This window comes from Ambystoma mexicanum, chromosome 6q, assembly GCF_040938575.1.
Source record: "Ambystoma mexicanum isolate Mex_15411 chromosome 6q, UKY_AmexF1_1, whole genome shotgun sequence".
Lineage (NCBI taxonomy): Eukaryota > Metazoa > Chordata > Amphibia > Caudata > Ambystomatidae > Ambystoma > Ambystoma mexicanum.
This window is the reverse complement of record NC_090937.1, coordinates 1134314840-1134330934: the sequence shown is the minus strand read 5'-3', so window position 1 is coordinate 1134330934 and position 16095 is coordinate 1134314840. Positions and strand designations below refer to the sequence as shown.

At 45.1% G+C, this 16095-nt stretch overlaps 1 protein-coding gene across 3 annotated transcripts in view; it reads right to left on the bottom strand.

Annotated features, from left to right (window-relative positions):
• Positions 1-15360, bottom strand: part of GABRG1 (gamma-aminobutyric acid type A receptor subunit gamma1) — a 916720-nt gene extending 901360 nt beyond the window's left edge. Inside the window, exon 1 of one of the 3 annotated variants that reach the window (XM_069631726.1) lies at positions 14935-15360. In XM_069631726.1, the coding sequence (XP_069487827.1) occupies positions 14935-15092 (158 nt within the window). In that variant the 5' untranslated portion in view covers positions 15093-15360. The remainder of the gene's footprint in view (positions 1-14934) is intronic. The other 2 variants (XM_069631725.1, XM_069631724.1) reach the window with 2 other exon arrangements.
• Positions 15361-16095: the final 735 nt, after the last annotated feature.

Below are 16095 nucleotides of genomic sequence, written 5' to 3'. Positions count from 1 at the left end.
TTTCACATGGAATCTCGATTAGAGCCGTTTGTGTTGGTTCGGGCATAAAACTTAGTTCCGATATTATTCTGAGTATACCTGGGGTGGATGGAGAGAAACCTCAAGTAGTGATCGTTGCAAGACATTGGGAGGGTGGAGGTTAGGTCGAGATTCCAGTTTCCAGAAAGGAAAACGTCCAGACAGTGGCCCCCACTGTGAGATGGTGATGAGCATGGGAATGTGGCCATTGGTCAGCCAGTTGCCCATGGAAATATGATTGGGGTAAATTAAGCATTGAGACTGGCTGCATGGTCTCCTGTAGGTGGTTTAGCAGGGGTTGAAGCATGACTCAATGCGCTGCCCCAGGGAATGTGGCCACAGGCCATGGCAAGTGGCTCTTGCACCATTAATTGAAATATAGTAGCCACTGGGTCTGATCTATTGGAGTGCAAACGTCTATTGACTGCATAGAAATAAAGAAATTAACTCCAGCTGCAACTATCAGTCTCCTTCATTTCTTCAAACTTCAAACTCCAGCTGCAACTATCAGTCTCCTTCATTTCTTTCCCACATCTAAAATGGCAACTTTTCTTCTTACAGTTGCACGCACTGTGCAGCAACAATTACTGCAATCAGAAAAACAAGATGCAATGGACTAATCAGAGAGCAAATCTAAAATGCAAATCCCAATTTAATGTCATTAGTGCTTCAATGGACAATGGAGTGACTGCCAAGTTTTTAAGATGGAAAAGCAATATATCTGTCAGAGTTAAAGTTCTCAGGCAAAAAAAAAATATAGGACACCGATATAGAGACAACTCTCCTATTCATAAAACAGCATAACAGAAAGTTTTAGATTGGTTTTACAGTGTTGCAATATTAATTGTGCAGACCAGCAGCAGTATACATTGGGTTGGATTACTCTGTGGCAATAGTACAGCAATAGTTTATTTCTCTGGTTTGCACATTTCTCGGGCACAACACAGAAGCTCATTGCAGCTTGAACCTGAAAACACAAAGAATGCATGATCTGTGGTGCAGAAGCTCATGCTTCTTGAACAGCACAATGCTCTTTAATCAACTACCTTCCACTCCACTCCCATTGTTAATTGCAGTGTTGCATTCATTATCAATCCTGCTCCTCATCCAACTGGGGTCACTTCTCCAGCGTGTCACTTTCACCCCGGCTCCCCCCTCATACCATTTTACAAAACCATGCCCCATCTTGAGGCACCAACAGCCTCACATAAAATAGATGGCAGCAATGCCACGCATACAAAATCAGATATTAATGCACCGCATGCAGAAGGAGAAGGCATCAAATGCTAAAGGAGTGGGTGGGGGAAGAAATAGGTGAGCACAGTCGAAATGATGACAAAACATGGGTCACATATATTCAGAAAAATCCATTATATCAAGAGAGCATGTTCAAAGACTGACAAAACAAAATGTAAGAAAAGTACAACTGAGCGTAAAGCACATGTTGCAAGAATTTTGTTTTTAAAGAACCATGAAAATCTTTCCAACTAAGCAATAATCAATAAGAAAGGGAGGTAACTGGTGTACAGGTGGTACACGGGAGTGTGGGTGTTAAGGATTATCATCTAACCATGGTAGGGAAGCACTAGCATTTTTGATCAGTATTTCATAAATGTGGACTCCTAAACAGACCACCCCTTCATCAATATACATGCCAATAGCATAGTGTACACCTGTGCCCTGCTGCATCAGTATCTGGATATGCTGCTCCTGCTCTCCAATGGCAGAGCAGGCTCAGAGGTCACAGGTGCCCTATCTGAAAGCTGGGGCGACAGCAATGTCACGGTAATTCAGGGGTTGCATTTAAATCTGCCCTTTGTTCAAATACCATAATTATTTGAAACTATCACCTGTTGGCAAGATAATATGGACACATAAGCCACACTTTTTGTATGGTGGCAGGTAGGTCGCACCCTTATTAAAGCCACGTCTGAATTGTAGCAAACTAGTGTCAAACCTGTGGCCCAAGACCAGCTACTAGAGTTGTTGGGGATTCTGATTCCAGTGAATGGGGCAAAGGTCAGGATGCCTGCCTGTTTTGGCATTCCGGGGGGTTGTGTAACTCCTCATTTCAGACCTCCTTAGTGCCTGGCTTCTAAGAGGCAAATCCATAACAAATGCCAGTCTCACAGTAGGGGTGGCATATTAAAGGTCATTTGAAGTGCAAGGCTAAGGAAGAGGCAGGCAAGCAGAGCAGGACCCAAGAGGAAGAGGGACCTCCATCGTTATATTTGTGCTTTCTCATTCCTTCTGGTCTCCTACACAAGCAAAGCAGTTCGGGTATGATGCAAAAAGGCACACATTTAGTGGTTATCTGACCAAAGACTAGCCCCTTTAAACCAGGCTTGCTTTTGACCAATTTCCTATGGCGTTCTGCCTATATAAGGAAGGGTATCCCTCCTTCTGAGTCATTCTGAAACTTCCAAGGAAAAGTAATTTGGACCTCTTTTGTGAGAGTTATGCTTTCCAAAGTCTTCAGCCAGTGAGCTGAAAACGGAGTGCTCCATGGCAGAGGCAAGCTCTGCTCCCTAACCATCCCGAGAGCACATGGCAGGTGAACAGCTGCTGGAGCAAGGTCTGCTTCTCTGCCAGTTACACTGGTGCCAAGGACCTCACTGGAGGTGAAGGTCTCCTGCAAGTGTTTTACAGACACTGGGCCTCATTCCGAGTATGGCGGTAAGGGATAGCGGCCACCGCTAACGAGAGCGGTGGCGGTAATCCCTTACCGCCATACTCCGAGTTCCCTTAGCGCCATGGTGCTTTTAACACCTGCTTTTAGCAGGCGTTAAATACCATGGCGCTAAGGGACCTTGATGTTAATTACGCCACCGTAATTTACGGTGGCGTAATTGACGCCTTCCCCACTCCCATTATGCCCTATGGGGCAAGAATGGGAATGGGGAAGGGTAAATGGGGATTGGGGAATTACCGCCCCGCCAACCTTGGAATGGGGCGGTAATTCCGCCAACCACCAAGGCGCTGCCGGTCCGGGTACGGCGTCAACCAAGGCGTTAATAGCGCCATTGGTTAGCGCCGTACTCGGAATGAGGCCCACTGAATTAGAAGAATGAGATCAAGGACTAATCCTATCCCAGAGCATGCAGTGGTGAATCAAATGGAGTCATCAGGGATTGCCCAGCGGCAGTTTCCCATGTGGCCAGGGGACAGTAGCTGCTACATGATCGTGACCCTGGTGGTGGCTTTATGATTGAGGATCACATGGGAGGAGTTGGCCACCAGGAGGGAGGTCATGGCTTCATATTATAAGACGCAGTATTCCCCATTTGCCCCCATGAGGGAGACTCCCTGTTGCCCAAAGCCCTAATGGCGTATTTCCATCTTAGTTCTCCTTCAGGTATAACTGATCTTCCAAATGTATTCATTAAGAAACACCACTCAAGAATCATATATCAGAAATCATTAATGGACTTTTATTGCCACAGCCACTTAAATCTTCTATTAAGGTCAATGGACTACAAGTCCCATAACCACTTAAGTACTGGGATGAGGTAGAGGGAGAAATGTATACTGAACCATAAGTGTCGTGAATGTGCTAGTCATTGGACGGAAACACTGGTGCACTGGAACTTTTAAAATGGTCATTGCACGGAGAGGATGAGTTCAGGAGAAGACATTGCTCTAGAGAAGGCGGACTGAGGCTGGAGGCATGAGCTGGGGCACAGACGCTGGAGGCACGAGTCAGCATGTAGCAGCTGGAGGTAAGAGTCAGCATGGTGAGGTAAAGAGGCACACCGGCAGAGAAGAAGGAATAAAGCGTGCTGCGAGTGAGGTGGGCTGTGGAGATGCCAGGAAAAGCAAGAGGGCCCCCTAGCATCAAGCAGCCAAGAGAAACATCACAGTCCTTACTGGGAGCCAGAGAGAAACCAGTGTTCAGGAGCAGAGCCATGAGAGAGCCTGGAGAGATGTCAGTGCGGCGCAGAGTGGAGAGTCGGCGGCAAATGTACACTGCATGAGCGCCGGGAAGCCTGGTAATGCTGCAAACTACTGATGAGTTTGCCAAAGCAGAGAGGGGACCCTGGGGCATTTCAGTGACCAAGCTGACATTTTTGAACATTGTGAGATTGCGATTGCGGAAAAGCACAGTAAAAGTGAGACTTGTTTATCAAGAAGATATACCAAGGCAGGAAGATGGGTATATGCAACTTTAACATTACAGAGGTAGTGTACGGCTATTTGAGAGTGCAAAGAGAAGGCCTGGCAGGAGAGTACACTAGAGGCCTCATTACACGGAAGGCGGTAACCATGGCTGCCGGTAATTTACCGATTCTACCATGGTGGATGGCGGAATTACCACCCCATTCCAAGGTTGGCGGGGCGGTGATTCCCCATTCACCAATGGCCCTTCCCCATTCCCATTTGCACCCCCAGGGCTCAATGGGAATGGGGAAGGTGGTAATTATTGCAAATTGCTTACAAATTGGTACAAATTGCGGTACCGTAATTACCTCCAAGGTCCCTTTGCGGGTCCCGTCCTTAACGGCTGGTAAAACCAGCCGTTAAGGTAGGGACCCACGAAGGGACCTCGTAGTAAGGCGGTAAGGGATTACCGGTACCCTTACCGGTACCGGTAATCCCTTACCGCCATCCATGTAATGAGGCCCTAGGCATTTTAAGAGGGCACGTGGAGTGCTGGCAGTGGAGTAGACCAGGCAAATTGCAAACCCACAAGGAAACAGTGTTTGTGTAAAAAGAAGGACCGTTTTGTTGCAAGTGAATTTACAAGACTGAACTGTGTTCATCTAAACAAGATTGTTATGGTCCAAGGAAAGCATAAAGAAATGTTGGTCCTAGAGACATTTGTTATGCCTGTGAAGAATTCAGGGGAAACCCTCTGGAATTTAGGTCTTTTCCATTCTGGAGAACATTTACTTTAAAGCTATTCTGTTTTCATTTGAGAACACCTTTTTACAATTAGCAGGTAATAGCCATTTCCCTTGTCACGTTGTTGTTTCGGTTTTCTGTGAGTGTCAGGAATGAAGAGTTTGGACACAAGGACAGCTTTTTAATTTATGAGATCCTGACGAAGACAACTCCTTAAGTTTTTAGAATAGGGTCAGAGAGGCATTTCCTCAATCCTTTGAATAAAGTCTATAACCAAATATGACAACCCTGTGTCCGACTTCTGTTTCTGACCCCTCAAAATGCCCTTAGCCCACATTACCACAACAGGTTGAAAGCAGTATATTTCTTAAGTGTGCATGTTTCAACTTTATGATTGGATCACGGTATCATAGAAGTGTGAGCTTAGAGTCAGTACTTCAGCAACTAATCATCGGTGTATTCTTGCGGGCAGTAGCCATTTTGTCACAGCAAGTATACCAAGCTGCCTGCTACACTAACCAACAGAACAGTGCACACAGAGCAGAGTAGCAACAGCATGCTCTTGTCGTATGGAGCATTTTTTTGTTGTTAAATGAGCGGCTCCCCTTTCTCAAAAACACAGAAAGTGATAGTAATTTTTTGAAAGTATGGATTTTGCATATTATAGAGTTGGGGTGCCGGTAAAAATATGATCTCTGCCTCTGTGCTTGCCCATAATTAGGCGATCCCACTCGAGCAATCTTTAAATAAAACACAGGTCACCATTTGGTTGTGTGGAACCAAGGCACTGAGAAATGGGCCAGCTCCCACTGAGTGGTGTGCATTTACAGGCCCCAACAGAAATCGCTGTCACTTGAAAAACTACATTAAACAGTGCCACCAGAAATGGCTGTGCTTTGTTCTCTGGCACGTTTGGCAAGCAGTTCAATACTGCATTGAAAAATGGCTCTACATTTGCTGTTCTGTCATCTGAATACCAACGTTGTGCACTGCATTCAAGACAGCCCTGTGTGTTTTTTCTTTCATCTGAAATACCACAAAGTTATGCGCTGCATTGAAAAACAGCCCTGCATGCTTTATTCCATCTGAATGCCAAAATGTTAGGCAATACATCCAAATATAGCCTCGTCTTACTGTTCATTCACATGAGGGGCAAGGATTTCGCATTGCAACCCGATACGGCTTTTGTTTTCCCTTTTATGTGAACGGCAGCACATTGAAACAATGCAAATGAATGAAAAACAGCTTGGCTTTTTCTTCCGTGTCAAATCAAAAGAACCTTGTGCAGAGGGTCTATCCCTCAGTGCCCATGGATCAACTACAAATGCAAACACATTCAAGAAAGATAAATCAAAAGAATCCCCTGACTTACAGAACCACATTTCAAACATTGGATGAAATACAGCTTCCACACGTGTAAAAGAGGAAAAAGAAAATTACTTTGATAAACCGCGCAAGGGTAGCTTTGCTTGCACAGAATTGTCAGAGAATATGTTGGGGTGGGGGGCTGACAACGCCATGCATATTATGTTCCCCCCCCCACATAAATTCAATCAACTTGGCAGAGGCTCAGGAATACCAGTAAAACCAGTTTGGCTCAGGCAGGAAAAACTCAATTGGAAGTCTTTCCTCCCCTGGAAGTCACACTTATAAGTGAACTATTCCAAATGACATATGAGGTGGCTAAAGGCATGATAATTACCTGTTCTGCCAGACTAAAAGGCAGTACTAGCAGTGGGGCTAATACTTGACCAAGAAGTGTGAATTCCTCCAGCACCCACTCTGAAGGACAAGCTGAGAAACTTCAAAGGTGCAATACATGTCTTTTGTTGCAAGCTGAGCCAGGGGGAGACAGTTTGATGTGTGGAATGATGCACCACCCTCCATATTTGGCAGATCATCCAAATTGACATTAAAATAGTGATTAATTTTAGGCATTTTCCCAGCGCTCAGAATAAGGAAAAAATGTTTTGTTTTATGCACCTTTTCCATGAATTTTCCAGGTGGATGTTAAGAGACGAAGTACATTTTCCTAGCACTTCGTGGGCTGAAATGGCCAGTAAAGACTTGTTTCTGGCTGATGTATAAATGGGATGAAGAGGAAAATTGGTGCACAGATGGGAAATTAGATTATGAACATGTTGAATTATTTGCAGCATTATAACTGTTATGCATTTCATGAAAAGGGCAAAAATGTGCCAAAGGGCTATTCTACCTTGCACAGAGTTAGCGATCAGACTGTCTAATTCCCTGTGGCCCACTGAAACCGCCTATCTACTTCTTATGGCGGGGGCTAGTATAAGTTTGAAGTTATGCTGCATAACTCCGTTTTACTAAAAAGTGGCCCTGAGAAACAAAGAACTGTCATAAATGACCAAACAGACAAATGATGCTCACTCCCCTGAACCAATCAGGCCAAGGGGCGGAGAGAGAATGATAGACTGTCCAATCCTGGGGGTAGGAGTAATTTTAGGGTACTCCCCTAGATTGTAAAATGAGTGATGTCATTTGGGCTATATAAGAGCGGACTGTACTAGACACAGGATCAGACACACACACACACACACACACACAAGAATCCAGGGAGACAGGAGAAAGAGGACAGGGGCAGCTGATCCCATCCAAGAGAGTGCAGAGACCAGACCCCTCACCTAGCTGTCCAGCTGATCCCATCCAGGAAAGTGCAGAGACCAGACCCCTTGCCTAGCTGTCCAGAGGGTCTTGTGATCCAGCTGACTTTCCAGAATCCAATCCAAGGCTTACTTTGTAAGTAGCAAGCAACCCCAGTCCCAAATTGCATAACCCTTTCCTTTTTGCAACATACCCCCATTGAAAATCCCATAGAAAGTCCCATTGAAAGTCCCAAATTGCCAGTATAATCCATTCACCTTTCCATAGTAGAATCTGTATTAGACTGTGTAGGTTAGCATATTCCTTGGAGAAATATTTCAGTTGTCTGTATAAGTCCTTAGTATCATTTTGAAATAAATCAATTAATTTTCCATTGAAATTCACGTTCAATATTGTTACCATTCGAAATCAACAATTTGATGAGTGTTTTTTACTAACTGTGGTCATTAAAGTATAGCCTCAGCAGAGTTATTCTCCTCGTCCGTGTATTGTGTGCCTTCCTACGATATCCTTATTTGCATCTGTCCCACTGTCCCACTGACAAACCCCGACCGTAGTCCCATTAAGAGCGATCCCTTATGTCTAGAATCCTATCTGTTGTGTGCCTATGTCCTTGTTCTAAATGCCGATTTCTTATTTTGAAAGCTAATCCCTTTCCTTAGCTGCCTGTCATCACAAATCCTGTGAAAAAACGAAATTCCATTGCTGTGTGTAATTTTCTTTTGCATTTGCTTTCTTCTCCAAAATCGATTCTCATACCCTGTCTTCGCGTTGCCCTGGTGTGCTGACTAGTAGTATCTAGGTTTCCTTACCTCCTCAAGTGTAGCAACAAAAGTTTCCTTTCTAGCTGTTCCACCGCAGTTGTGAGCTGCTGTGCGAGTAATAAGCAAATCCGGTTCAGTCATTTTACCCTAAAATCAGGTTTTAATGTTCTTTTCTGACTTCTAATCTTGGGGTGGCGGGCTGTATTCCAAATCACATTTTTCTCTCTTTATCCTTCCTACTTGCCACTGCCTTCCTTCCAAAGGGAAGTTAGCTGATGTTTGGGGGTGAGTGGTGCAGGGGGAGTGCTTAACTTTGGGTGCCATCATATGCTTTAAACATGTTTTTCCTGTTTTGTCATTAAAGATCCATGTGATTAGTGTTGGGATTTTGAACCAATTGTTCTGTAGGCAGCATTGCATTTGTGTTGCCACCACTTGGTGGCTGTTGTAAAATTGTATTTTGAATATTTTTTCCTTTTTCCATTAAATAATACATTGATAAGTATCTTATTGATACACACCGGCCTGGTTCCTAGTCCATTGTGATACAGGGTCTTTGTAAAGGTGGGTGTGAGACGGGTTGGAGGCCTACTCAAAATTAATCTGTGGTTTATTAAAGATAAAAAGCATTTTTTTGTGTGCCACGTTCATTGTCAGGGGAAGGAGTCCCTGGCTGGAGTGTGCAATGTTAAAAAACCATGACAACTGGATCGGAGATCCGGCATCAGATGTGTAGCCAGATTTCGGGATCCAGCCAGCCTCGGGCACAAAACAATCAACGATATATTAAATTTAAAAAAAAAAAATTGCTTCCCATTCGGTATGGAGTGGGGGGCAGAGCTGCATACCGCTCCATCCCCCTACGTATGACACAGCAGGAGACCAGGCCAAAGGGCCTCTTAATGATGGCTGGGACTGAAACCAGTCCCACTCTGTGCCATCTTGAGGAACCGTCAAGCCATCATCTTTCTTCTGGAGCCGTCGCTGCCATCCGCCTTCTAAAGCCGCCTTCTGAGCTGCCGTAATCCAACTTGTTGCCAGCCAGGCACTAGGCTCGCTGCTCCAGTCACTGGTAAGCAGCCTGCTGTGGTGAGGCTTGGTGATCTAATCTACCCCGTGCACAGCCACAGAGAACATTACATAAGCATCCGTTATATTTTCTTAAATTATACAAAGTCCTTTTTTCATATTTTTAGAAATGCTGTTGAGTTAGACTATAAAAACACTGCATTGTACAGAGCTTTGAACCATGTATTGTAAATACAGTCAGGTGGCCTGAACCGTACAGTTGGGTTCGAGCAGCCTCACAGCCTGGAAAGCCGTGCTAAGTACCCCAGAGGGATGCAAAAGCAACAATCTCACTTTTAATTTTTTTATACATGGAAACGTGAAGAGTTAAATTGTGCATCAGAATTGGTGTTCAACAAGAAATGATGTCTTGAGCTAGCTGCTGACCATCAAGCTCCTTTGATGATCCAAAGTTATTTGCAGACAGTAAAGACAACATTGTCACCGTTCTCACAAATGGTAAGGAGGATTCCTCCAGAGGCAGTGATGGTACCATTTACACCTGTAAGTTTGTACTTGAACCTGAGCTACCAATTGGCTGGACAGAAGATCAAGCTGCATATTTTAAGGCACAGCATCAGTGGTTTATAAAAAATAATGGGAAGTAGGAACGCAGTGTGTGTGGTAAAGTTAGCAACCGTGGTTTATTGCACACTAGAGGAATAAGAATATTCAAGGAATTGATTCAGTGCCTTGTTTGCACGGTCTCCACAACACCAAAAAAAGGCAGCAAACTGCCCTTCGAAAGAGGATACGGGCACAAAGATAGCTATGGCCGCCAAGAAGCAGAAAAGATTGTTCTACGAGCGAAAGATGTAGAATTGAAAAAAAATAGAAAAACAAAATGCATGCCAAGAGGAAGTAACCAATCGCATTGCCAGACTGCATATATGGTAAGCAAACAAGACCGGCCATTCACGGACATGCCAGTTCTTGTTGATTTGCTGATTTCAAATGGATTATCAATTGGTAAGATTTTGCAGACAAGGAAAAGTTGTGCAGATATATGGACTTCATTGGCAATTAAATGAAAATGAAACGTACCAAGTACATTGTTGAGGAAGACCTGAAATTTGCCATTGCTCTCTGCTCCAACTTTAAGTGCTATGCAGATGACACTCAGCTCATGTTCAGGCTCCCCTCTGCCACCTTTTCTCACTCTCTCATCTCTGACTGTCTTATGTGCAGTAATGGTGTGCCGCCAACGATCTCTGATTCTCTGATTTGACTAAGAAGTAAAACTGCCAACTCCACCTCCTCAGAGCTATTCTTCCTTTCCTCTCCTTCCTCCAGAAGTTCACTGTCTCCAGAGCTCTGGTTCTCTCTAGGCTGGACTAATGCAGCAGCCTCTTTCTAAATCTGCCCGCTTCTACTCTCCACCCTCTGCAACTCATCCAGAACAGGACTGTGAAACGTGTCCTTGGCCTCAAGTCCAAAGACCGTATCTGTCCAGGGCTGAAATCTCTGCATTGGTTCCCAGTGGCTGCAAGGATTAAGTTCAAGACCCTCTGCATTGTCCACAGGGCCTTCTTGGGCCTGGGTGCTCAATATCTCCAACTCTCTCTTCGAAATTGCCTTCCTACTCGAGCTCTTCACTCCTCCACCTCCAACTCCCTCAGGGTCAGTCGCTTCTCCAAGCAACAAGTTGGTGGTAGATCTCTTTCTTCAGCTCGGGCCTCCCTCCAGAACAGCCTGTCTTCCTCTCTGAAAATTGAAGAGGACCATCTCCGGTTCCGGAAGCACCTCAAGACCTTCCTCTTTGAATCTGCCACCTCTATTAATCTCACCTGCTGATTTCCTGTCTGAAACTGCACTGGTCACCTGGGTACCTTCTGATTTCGGCCCAGGTCCTTGCCCGCCCAGTTGCACACCTGCACTGCCTCCTGGCAACCCTTGCACTTGGTTCTGTATCTGTAACTCTACAGTCCCCCTACCTGCACTTTTGAAGAGCCAAACCGCGAAGGTCCTGGAATGGAAAAATATAGAGGACTTCTCGAAAGGCTGACTGCTGTGGAGTTGAAAAACCTAGGCCTGATTAGGGATGCTCTATGTGAGCTGTCTGAGCAGTCAGTAAAATTGCAAGCTAACTCCATCAGTCTCTGAGGGGCCCATATATATTTGCTGTTAAATTAAAGGTTTTGAGGTGCTGGCAGGAGGCAGGCAACCAAACTTGCCACAGAAGCTGCCAATAGTCATTTGAAGGGGTTACTTTGCATGGAGGGAGAAAGGTTGATGTAGAAATCAATAGACAGCAATTTTTCCGAAGTCAGGCAAATGCCACGCAAAATAGACTCCTTACCACAGCCTCCTTGCATGATCCAAGCACTCCAGAGGAAGCAACGGCTTCACAGTTCAAAAAATGGATGTTGGCATGCCAAGTTGTTTACCCTAGGTACTGACCAAATGATTATGAGATATTTAACGGGGAAGATGAAGTGCAGACACTTTGCAAAATATTTAAGCTACCAGCTAGAGAAATAGTGAGTGGCTTCTGAGAATTTAAGGACAATGGTGGGAAGCGCGCATCATAGGAAATGCTTCCACTTATCAAAACACTGGACACCTTAGCCAAATCTACTGCAGAATGTGAAAGTCTGTTCAGTCACAGGAACAATACAGTCACACCCCTTAGCAACTCAGTAGGCATTAAAAGAGTGAGCAATCTATTATGTGTGCACCACAATGGCCTGCACCTGATTGACCTCAGTCCAGAAAGGTATGTTAAAAAATGGCAGCTTGCTGGGCACAGGAGAACAAACCTGATGACAAATGGAGAAAAAAAAAATGTTTGGTCTCTACTGTAAACTATTGCCGCAATTTTGGTCAGAAGTAACCAATGTATCTTCCTACTGGCTAGCGAAATATTTGTGTGGTTGCCCTACAAGACAAAGAACAGTTTGGACATAAGTATTCAAAATGTAGTCTATGTTGAGCAATAAAGTACATCTGAGTAACACCATCACATCTGCCAAGTTTTGGGGTTTGAAGACGGAAGTAGACTGTGGGCCTCATCACGAGTTGGGCTGTATCCTGCCTGACTGTAATACTGCCTGACTGTAATAGCCCTAGCACCGACCGGTCCGGTGTATTACCGCCGGATCACGGGTTGGGTGTTAACGGTAAATCCCCATTCCCCATTGGGTCCAATGGATTCAATGGGGTAATTTCAGTGATAATTATGCAGGCTGTTACCGCCGGCTGTAAAACAGACGGAAACGGGATTTTCACCTCCAGAGAAAGGCTGGAGCTAAAACAGCCCATTTAGTGCCCAACTCGTGATAGGGCCAGCCCTTAAATGCAGCAGTAATACCGTTACCACCACATTTAAGGGCTAGAGCCCAACTCGTGATGAGGCCCTTTGTAAAGAATGTAAATAAAAGGACACTTCAGTGCTGTACAAACACTGAAAAACGGATTTAGCGTGGCTTCGCCCTTAATCCTGACTGTAAGCCCTACACCAGCGCTTGCTGCTTGCCTTCACATCTCATCACATGACTGGACCCCAAAGCAATTTTCAAGTGGTAATGTTAACATATTATGGGTGCACCACTGTCATGGATGTTGAATTGATATATGGTGTGGAATTTGGAAAAGCAGCAGTATGAAAGAAATTGCGCTGTGTTTAAACATTTCCTTTGATCAGAGGTCAACTGCCAGCTCCGCCCCTTAGGAACTCCGCCCACTCCTCCAAACTCCACCCCCACGCTCCAGCCCTTGTGGGATTCCCCCCTCTAAATTATTTCCATGTCTATCACTGCCACACGATCAAAAGTAACATTGATCCAGGGAGTAGGTGCATTTCAAAATATAGTCCATTTAAAGCATACGGTTATACAAGGAGCTGCTTGGAGAAGCTCTGTAAAGAAATGTACAAGTTTGTATTAATTATAATTTAGCAAATGGCAACACAGCATACCCCAGTGACTGCTGTAGAAGACCACTCCATTCATCGAGTCCACATCTCAACAGTCGCAACCTTCAAAATAAAACAAACATGCAGAGAACAGGATCTTATTTTAGAAACAACAAATTGAACTACATTAGGGTTCCTCCACGTCCTTAGAAATGCACGCCGTGTGCTACATGTACTTCACACTTTAGTAGGAGGCCTGCTACAAGTCCGCTCCTGAAACACATCTAAACTTCTCTAACCGGCTTCAACCCCAATGTTTAGGGCAAACGAAATGCAAAGGCCCTGACAAGTGCCATGGGTGCCATTCAACGTTGCCTTAAAGAGGGACTTCACATCAGCCTTCCCTTCTGTAGCTCAGTTACCAAACAAGCGGAGTTCGGGCCATGCTGGTTCCACACTTAGATTTGCAGTTCTCCAGGAGGCTACTCTAGATGTTTCGAGTGTCTCTCTAATTTCCTGTGTAAACATACATTCACATAACAATGGATCCAATAAATAGATAGTGCGCACTGGCAAATATTGGCAGAGTCGGAGAGGGGCAATAACAAAATAGACGCGGGCAACTTTCATTAATCACATTTTTTTAAGAAACCGTTTGATTATTATCGGGGGTGGTATTTTTTGTGAATATTCGTGTGAATCGGTGCATTTAAAGGCATATTTTGCAATACCATTCTTTAAAAATGACCAGGTGCAGAGCGCTTTAAGTAATTAACAGCGTGTCTATGCACACCAGATCAGACCCGACTTTGCACGACACTGGCGTTCGGTTAGCGTAATGGCTTTTACACTAATTAAAACGTAGACGGGAGTATCGTTTGTCCAACAACCTGTGACACAATCTGAACTTTAACACGTCTACTCATTCACTTTTCAAACGGGATACATGTGGGCGCAAATACAGTGAAGCTAGTCACCGCAGCTGAGGAGTGCAACTAGGGACCCTGCCACCGCACTAAAATTACAAGATTGTCGCTTTAAACCTCTGGAACATTCACATTATACGGCAGCACGGGTAAGGCATGCGGTGCATGCCCAATTGTCAACCACCAGTAGAATTCGGAGTACTCAGCTAAAAGGACACGTAGTATTAAAAAGTTGACCCACGCCGCACACCAATGTCTCACATGTCCAGGCGCTCCGTGGCAGCCTGTGGAATGTCGCCATGAAACATAGCACACAACACTGCGCCGTATCCCCGATTTCAGGGGGTATCTTCTGGAGGCAATTGCCCTGAAAGCAGGAGGCGCCGGGTTTCGGTTATTTCTAATAACTCCTCAGTGTAATGCGTGCTTCTAACCCCATGTAGGATAGAACATTTCAGCTGAAAGGGTCATGTGGGGAAATCATGACTACAACGTTTTAGCATGTAGAAGATATAAGAACAAAAAAAAGACATTTGCGCGTGGATAAGCAAGCAACACTCAGCCCAAAGAAACAATTTCCCTCCAAATAGACCCCAAGGGACGCACATTAAACCCAACTTCTAAGGTAGTAGCCGTCCCACCGAGGAAGCTGGTGCAACAGGAGAAGGGCTGGGGTGGCGATAAGGTGGGGGGGGGGGGATAAGGGACAAGGGGTCGTCCGAATCTGGCGCTATATCCCCACCTTGCAGTGATCGGACTGCAGAGCGACAAATCAGAGGAACCGACCCGGCTGGCGACGCCCCAGCCCCTGCCACACGAACGTGGTACTCACCAGGTGGCCCGGCTGGCAGCGGCCAGCAGGAGGAGAACGAGCCGGAGCCCAGCACTGGCACCGCGTCTGCCTGCGGGCATGCAGGGACCTCCCCCGTCGGCCATGCTTAATGAACTGTAGACATTTGGAACCCAAATCCGTTCCAGCGGGTAGGACATAGCGAAATGCCAGGTAGCACCCGCCTGCCGCAAGCGCCGCAGGTGCCCAATCAGATCAGTCCGTTTTTGCAAGAATTATCTTATAAAAGTGTGGCGCCAATCAGCATCCTTTGGGGGGTGGGGCTTCCCCCACTAGAGGAGGCGAAAACACGGCTTTGTAACGATTTCGTTAGAAACCTCGTTCTCTGCTCTTGCTTGCTGTAACCACAAAGAAAACGTTGCTGTTTGCCAATAATAAGGGGTGTTAAATGATTACAGCGATTCACTTAAAGGAATGGACAGCAACATTCTCTTCACGCGCACACCTTCGCGGGACATCGCAGCTGCCCCCGCCCTCCCCTGCCCCCGGACCCTGCTCCGCATCACGTAACGCCAACCTGCTAAATACTATTTAATATGGCTTTCAATTACCCATGGAGTGACTGACTGATTAGTCGACCGTGCCCTTTTAAATGTTTACTACAAAAAACGTGGATCAGCTCCATCTCGCTACCACACTTGTGCATTTTCTGAGGTAGACGATGCAGCAGTATTACGATATATATATATATATATATATATATATATATATATATATATATATATATATATATATATATATATATATATATATATTGTTTAATCCTTGGCTTCTACAGCCAAGGTGTTTGCTTTTTGTAGGCATCACATGGTTTTCACAACTTGCTCAAGGAGCTGCACTTTAGTGTTAATAAATAGGATATTGCTAGCTATCTACTCACAGTAAATTGTCTGAGTTTATGGCATTAGACTTTGGTACTTCAAAGCAAATTACTTTCCCGGAAGAACAGCTAAGGTGGAATATATAGAGGAAACACTTTGAATCCGGGGATGGGTCCTTTAAGACGAGGCAACTCTCTAATCAGACCAACTCAGGAAGTTGGCAGAATCAAAGCTGTTGTAATAACAAGTCTTTAAAACAGGGAGTACAACAGACATCAACGGCCGCCGCACAGCTCGCTCAACAAGTTCTCAAAAACAAATC